This window comes from Populus euphratica, unplaced genomic scaffold (assembly GCF_000495115.2).
Source record: "Populus euphratica unplaced genomic scaffold, PopEup_1.0 scaffold103.1, whole genome shotgun sequence".
In the NCBI taxonomy this organism is placed as follows: domain Eukaryota; kingdom Viridiplantae; phylum Streptophyta; class Magnoliopsida; order Malpighiales; family Salicaceae; genus Populus; species Populus euphratica.
In genome coordinates, this window is record NW_011499891.1 from 220,608 (window position 1) to 226,712 (window position 6,105).

Below are 6,105 nucleotides of genomic sequence, written 5' to 3' on the forward strand. Positions count from 1 at the left end.
TTTGTATTATTACGTTTTTTTTTTTTTTGGTTATTTCTGTTAATAATTATATAACCGACCCTTAAAGCCTACTAAACATCTCTAAGCATTTGATTAGTGTGTTTGGTTATTGGGATGCAACGCGTTTTATTAAAATATTTTTTAATTAAAAATATATCAAAACAATATTTTAATTTTTTAATATCAGTACGACAAAATCACAAAAGATATATCTTGAAAACAGTATCCAAAAGTAGATGCCAAGAACACCAGATAATACAAGTCTATAACCTAGCATGTCCAGCTATTTTACACTCTTAACATGTCCAGATCAGATAGGAAGGGAACACACACACACTAGAAAATCCACTCCTCACAGTCCACTCCATATGAACACTATCTTACCAAAGCGTACCCTAGCAGCTTAGATATTAAGGGGCATGAATATGCAAAGCTAGACGGCGGGCACACAGCAGTCCTATATAGAGGAAGAAAGGCCATCACTACGCATTGATTCCAGTATTGGATTTTGAGGTGGCAAGACTAGCAACGTGAAACTGCGGTGTGTAATTGTTAGAAGCACGTTCCAGAATTGGCGGCTCATTTAGGAATGCCCAGTTGCTACTTGCCCACCTACAATAACCAGATTAGCTTAATTAAAAAGCAGAAACTAGATTAAAACGCGCCTCAATTTGAACTTGTTGCTGTAATGGGTTTGTTGCTGAGGCTTTAGCTTAATTAATTACCAGCCATTTTTCTTGATAAGTTGCTCCAAACTTGCTTGATCAGTCTCCATGTCCATGAACACCTCCTTCGTAGTGGCTGCGGGTAAGGAGCTTGATCTCTGAAACTGTATTCCATGATCCTCGTCCACGCCATCCTGTCACATACATGGCAAGATCATGGTACCTCTTTAAGTAAAGATACAGAGTATCCATGCAAAAGGGAAAAAAAAAGCCTGCCCGTGGAAAATAATAGACCTGACTGCTACTGGATAGACCGGAAATAGCTTTGAGATGATCCTCTTCTATTCTCTTCTTTGATCTCCAGTAAGCATCGATCTCTCCTCTAGTAAGTGACCGATTCCTCCTGTACTTCACTGAATTTTTCACTCATCAGAAACCACAGATCACACAAACCAAATTAACACCAGACGAAGAAAAACAAAATGAAAGCTGCATGTGTGTCATAGGAAAATATAGATAACCATGATTGCCAAGATTATTTACTTGATCTAGGATCAGGGACAGGTGAGTCCCAACCAGCCATCAAAGATCCCATTTTCTCAAAAGCTTCCAATCGCCTGAATCAAAGCACCCAGCACGAGTGAATGTCTTTTAACCTTTTATTATTGCTGATGTGCGCGGGGTCTACGTTCTCATCCTTTTCTTGTTCCTATCCTTTGCCATTATCTGTTACTGTCTGCTCGTACGTAGGAAAATAGTTTTTTATTTTAAAAAAGGTAATTTTTATAAAGTAACCTACTTTTAATTTAAACAAATGGGTATTCCAGAGCGCAAATAAGATTGTGTAAAATACAAGATATAAAAAATATTATATAAATTTGAATTATAAATTTAAATAGTAAAATCATAAAATTACAAATAAATTTTTTAAATTAATTATATATTAATAATTTCAGCCAAGAAATTAAATTACATTAAAATATAATAAAATAAATCCATAATATTATAACTAATAAATAATTTAAATAAAATAAAAAATAGTATGTATCAATAAATTAATAACATGAAAAAATAAAAAAATTTATAACAAAATTTATATACAAAGGAGAATAACTTAAAGATAAGAAACACATATAAATTTAGTGGCAAAGTAGTTATTTTTATTACAATGAATCTCGATAGACCCATTTCTAGCTGTAAGTTGATAAGTTTAAATAAGTAATTAACTTACATAAATTCAATAATGAAATAAATATTAAAGTAATGTCTAGTGTATTATAAAAAAATTAAATTAAAAATAATTATTTAAAATTAAATAAATAACAAAATAGAATAATAATAAAAAGTCTTCTTGTTAATATTTCTTTATATAGCATGAATCTTTAATTTTTGCATATTTTAGACAGATTGAGTCTTAATTCCAAACATGTTGGTCTCTCTTATTTGTATGAATTATTTGGGCCTACAATACATTTATAAAAAAATTAAATTAAAAATAATTATTTAAAATTAAATAAATAACAAAATAGAATAATAATAAAAAAGTCTTCTTGTTAATATTCCTTTATATAGCATGAATTTTTAATTTTTGCATATTTTAGACAGATTAAGTCTTAATTCCAAACATGTTGTTCTCTCTTATTTGTATGAATTATTTGGGCCTACAATATATGGATAGAAAGTTTCATATATTTAATTTATATCATAACTTTAATCAAAACAAAATTTGACTAGTAGCTCTAAATATGTCGTAAAAGGTACACGGATGTCTTATTTGATATATTTGACAACTAGTTTACTAATTTTAACCATCTGAAATATTATATTTATTGGCTTTATTTGACCTGAAAATTTATTTTAGTATATTTTTATGTATCTAATATTTCTCTGTAAAAAATCAACTTTATTTAATATACAGTTTGAAAGATACGCTCAATCTTATAAAGCTAATTATCAAACATTTTGATGTCAATTTTAAACCTAACTTGGTTCATATCACAAATCTAGTAAATTTGTAAAATCAGATCAAGTTTACTGATTTACACGAGTTATATTAATTTTACTGATTTTAAATTTTCAGTTTTATTTAACATGTTAGATAAAATGTTGACTCGTAAAATTATAAAATTTTAAAAGTTAACTCGCAATGTTAACAACAGTAATTGTGATGATAAAGAGATTGCTTTAAAAAAAATATTTTAAATAATATTTTTAAAAATTATTTTCTGTATTAGTTCCAAAAATACTAAAAATCTAAATTTAAAAAAGATCAAAGTTTTTGAAAACTCAATTTTTAGGGTTGTAATTTGTCTTTTGGTGAGTTTTCTCCCTTTTTTCTTTTCGATTATAACTTTTGTTACGGAAACTAGTTAAGTTCTTAATTCTTCTTCTTCATTTTTAACTTAGTTCTTTTCTAGTTCAATAGGAAGAAATTAGCCTTAAAATTTTAGTAGATTTATAAAATTAAAAGATAAATAATTAAAATATAAGACATGAAGATAATATATGCCTAGTCATAATTTTTTACAATTTTAATTTTGATTCTAAAGTCTATTTTATTATTTTTATTTTATTTTATAAATAAAAAAAGATGACTCTTCTGTTAAAAAAAAATATTTGATTGTTATAATTTTAGTAGCTACAACGATCAAGTTTGGTATTAAAATGTTCAGAGAAGTCTTTGAATGGTGGTGATATTTTATTCTTATCTTCCCTTGAAAAAGTAGATTAAGGTTTTAAATCTCAATTTTATTTTTTGGTTTTTAATGGATTTTTTGGTAGCACACGTGGGTTTATTGAGGTTTGTTGAGTGTTTTTTTTTTTTTTGGATATTTTTAGATGGAACAATAGCTGAAAAATAGGCTGATTGATGAAAAACAATGGTTGTTTTTAGAGTGTTTTAATCGTTTTTTAATCTAATTTCCAACCACTTTAACAACCTAAAACTAGATAAGTCGGCAACGAATCTACTGCTGCGACAAATTATATAATTCGCTTTAAGTTTTTTCAAAAAAATGCCCCTTTAATAATAATAATTAAAAAAAAAAAAAAAAACCCTGAAGCAGGACCAAACACATGGGTGTAGCCTCCACGCCCTCGCACCCCTAGCCCGAGCAAGCATTTGATCTAGCTATTTTTTGTCTTTTTTCATTGTTTTCTTTTTTTGGCACTTAAAAACAATTCACCACGTGAAGCCAAAGAAATTACAATATAAACTGAGTTCCTGTTTGTTTCACAGTACTTTTTAAAAAATTATTTTTTAATTTTTTTTAAATTTTATTATTATTAAAAAAATTAATCAACAAAAAATATTTTTCAATCAAACAAAAATTTCTTTTAATTTTGAAAAAAATGCTTTTCTTTTTATTTTAAACAAAAAATACTTTTTAAAAATTTAAAAATATCATATTATTTATCAATTATATCAAATTTGGTCTTCAAACGTTTAATTGTTATATATTTATTTTCAATCTTTTTATTCATAATTTTATCCCTTAGAATTTAATTTTTATATTAACTCTAATCTTTATTTTTATGATTGTTATTTGCTTTTCTCTTATTATTTTTTAATTGAAAATTTTTATTTATTAAATTTAGTCCTCATTCTTTTAATTGTTATTTATTTTATTTGAAATAATTTATGAAAATATAATTATTATTACTATTATTTTAATTTCATCTTTTAATTTTTTATCTATTAGATTTGATCTTTATTTATTTTATTTGAGATAATTTATAAAATTATATTTTTTAAATTTTATTTTCACTCAACTTTTAATTTGTAATTTGTAAGATTTGTAACTTATTATTTTAATAAATTTTAAAAAATAAAATATTAATAAGTTATTTTTCATGTTATTTTTAAAGATATAATAAAATATTAAAAAATAATTTATTTTTCATAAATTTATTTATAAAAAATTATTTGCTAGAAAATAAACCATAGTTATGTGTATGTGCTGCTAAAAATAAAGGGGAAAGAATTTTATAGGAGGAGACCAAAAAATTAAAAGAATTATTTGCTAGTAAAAACCTTAATATTTTTTTTTTATTATTTTCTTCTCTGCAATCTTTGTTATATTTCATTAAAATTCATCATGAATCATTGTAATTTTAATTTTTATGATTCTTTTAATTTTGATAATGACACTCCTGTATTTTCTTTTCAAGTTGCTACTACTGTGGTTGCTGAATAAGAATCGAATAATCAAGGGTGGAGAATAAGGTATCGTGGCTCTATTCTTGGTCACAATATTGCCAATCGTAATAGAAAGGAAGGTAAGTTAAGGTTATATAAGATGATTATTTTGTAGAAAATCCTAAATTCACTGAAAGTCAATTTTAAAGAAGATTTAGGATAAGTCGTCACCTTTTTTTTCGAATCGCAAATGCAGTGGAAGTTCATAATCCATATTTCAAACAAAGAACAGATGCTCTTGGTGTTCTTGGTTTATCTTGTCTTTAAAAGGTAACTGCAGCTCACAGAATACTTGCATATGGTATTCCTGCAGATCTTACTGATGAATATCTTTAAATTAGAGAAACCGGTGCAATAGAAAGTCTTAGAGTTTTTTTCAAAGTAATCGTAGAAGTTTTTGGTGATTGGTATTTAAGGGCACCAAACGAGGCTGATATTTGTCAATTATTATCAATTGGAGAGCAGCGTGGATTTTCAAGGATGTTAGGGAGCATTGACTGTATATATTGAAAATGGAAGAAATGCACAATTGCATGGCATGGGATGTATACTAGTCATTGTCGTGAACCAACTATAATTCTAGAGGCGGTGGCTTCACAAGATCTTTGGATATGACATGTCTTTTTTGGAATGCCTGGATCATTAAATGATATTAATATTCTTGATCGGTCACCTATCTTTGTTGCACTTGCTAAAGGTTGTACTGCTCTTGTTAATTATACAATTAATGGGCATGAATATACAATGAGATACTATTTAGCAGATGAGATTTATCCTAATTGGTCAACCTTTGTTAAGACAATCCTAAGACCATTAGGAGTAAAGAGAAAATATTTTGTAAGCAAGCAAGAGTCTGCAATAAAAGATGTGGAGCGAGCATTTGGGGTGCTTCAATTTTGTTTTGCAATTGTACGTGGACCTATTCGATACTAGGATGAAGAAACAATTGCATATATTATGAAAGCTTGCATAATAATGCATAATATAATTATTGAGAATGAAGGAGCAATGAACCTTGGATTTGACCATGAACATGAAGTCAATTCCTTTATATCAGTGTCACATTGTGAAATACCAGAACTACATGATTTTCTTCAAACTCATAATCGAATTAGGGATAGAGCTACTAGCTCTCAACTACAAGAATGATTGAATATTTGTGGGAACAATATGGCGACGAGTAGAATCTTTATATTTGAACTTCTTACGTTATCATAATTTTCAAGTTTTTTATGTTTTTTT

General features: G+C 27.1%; 1 protein-coding gene across 2 annotated transcripts; it reads right to left on the reverse strand.

Moving 5' to 3' along the window:
* Positions 1-407: 407 nt before the first annotated feature.
* On the reverse strand, positions 408-1,360 carry LOC105131172 (uncharacterized). Of its 2 annotated transcripts, none has more exons than XM_011034014.1 (4): positions 1,209-1,360; positions 960-1,090; positions 726-859; positions 408-612 (listed from the first exon to the last, which is right to left on the reverse strand). In XM_011034014.1, the coding sequence occupies exons 1-4, from the start codon at positions 1,258-1,260 to the stop codon at positions 483-485; spliced, it is 447 nt and encodes a 148-aa protein (XP_011032316.1). In that variant the 5' UTR covers positions 1,261-1,360; the 3' UTR covers positions 408-482. The 2 variants fall into 2 exon arrangements, with proteins under 2 accessions (XP_011032316.1, XP_011032317.1); XM_011034015.1 differs by having other exon boundaries at positions 960-1,078; positions 1,209-1,352.
* Positions 1,361-6,105: the final 4,745 nt, after the last annotated feature.

Coding starts and splice junctions, on each gene's coding strand:
- LOC105131172 (XM_011034014.1), bottom strand. CDS start 1,260: ATGGGATCTTTGATGGCTGGTTGGGACTCACCTGTCCCTGATCCTAGA. Junction 1,091..1,208: donor TGTCCCTGATCCTAGATCAA/GTAAATAATCTT, acceptor GTTTCTGATGAG/TGAAAAATTCAGTGAAGTAC. Junction 860..959: donor GTCTATCCAGTAGCAGTCAG/GTCTATTATTTT, acceptor TGTATGTGACAG/GATGGCGTGGACGAGGATCA.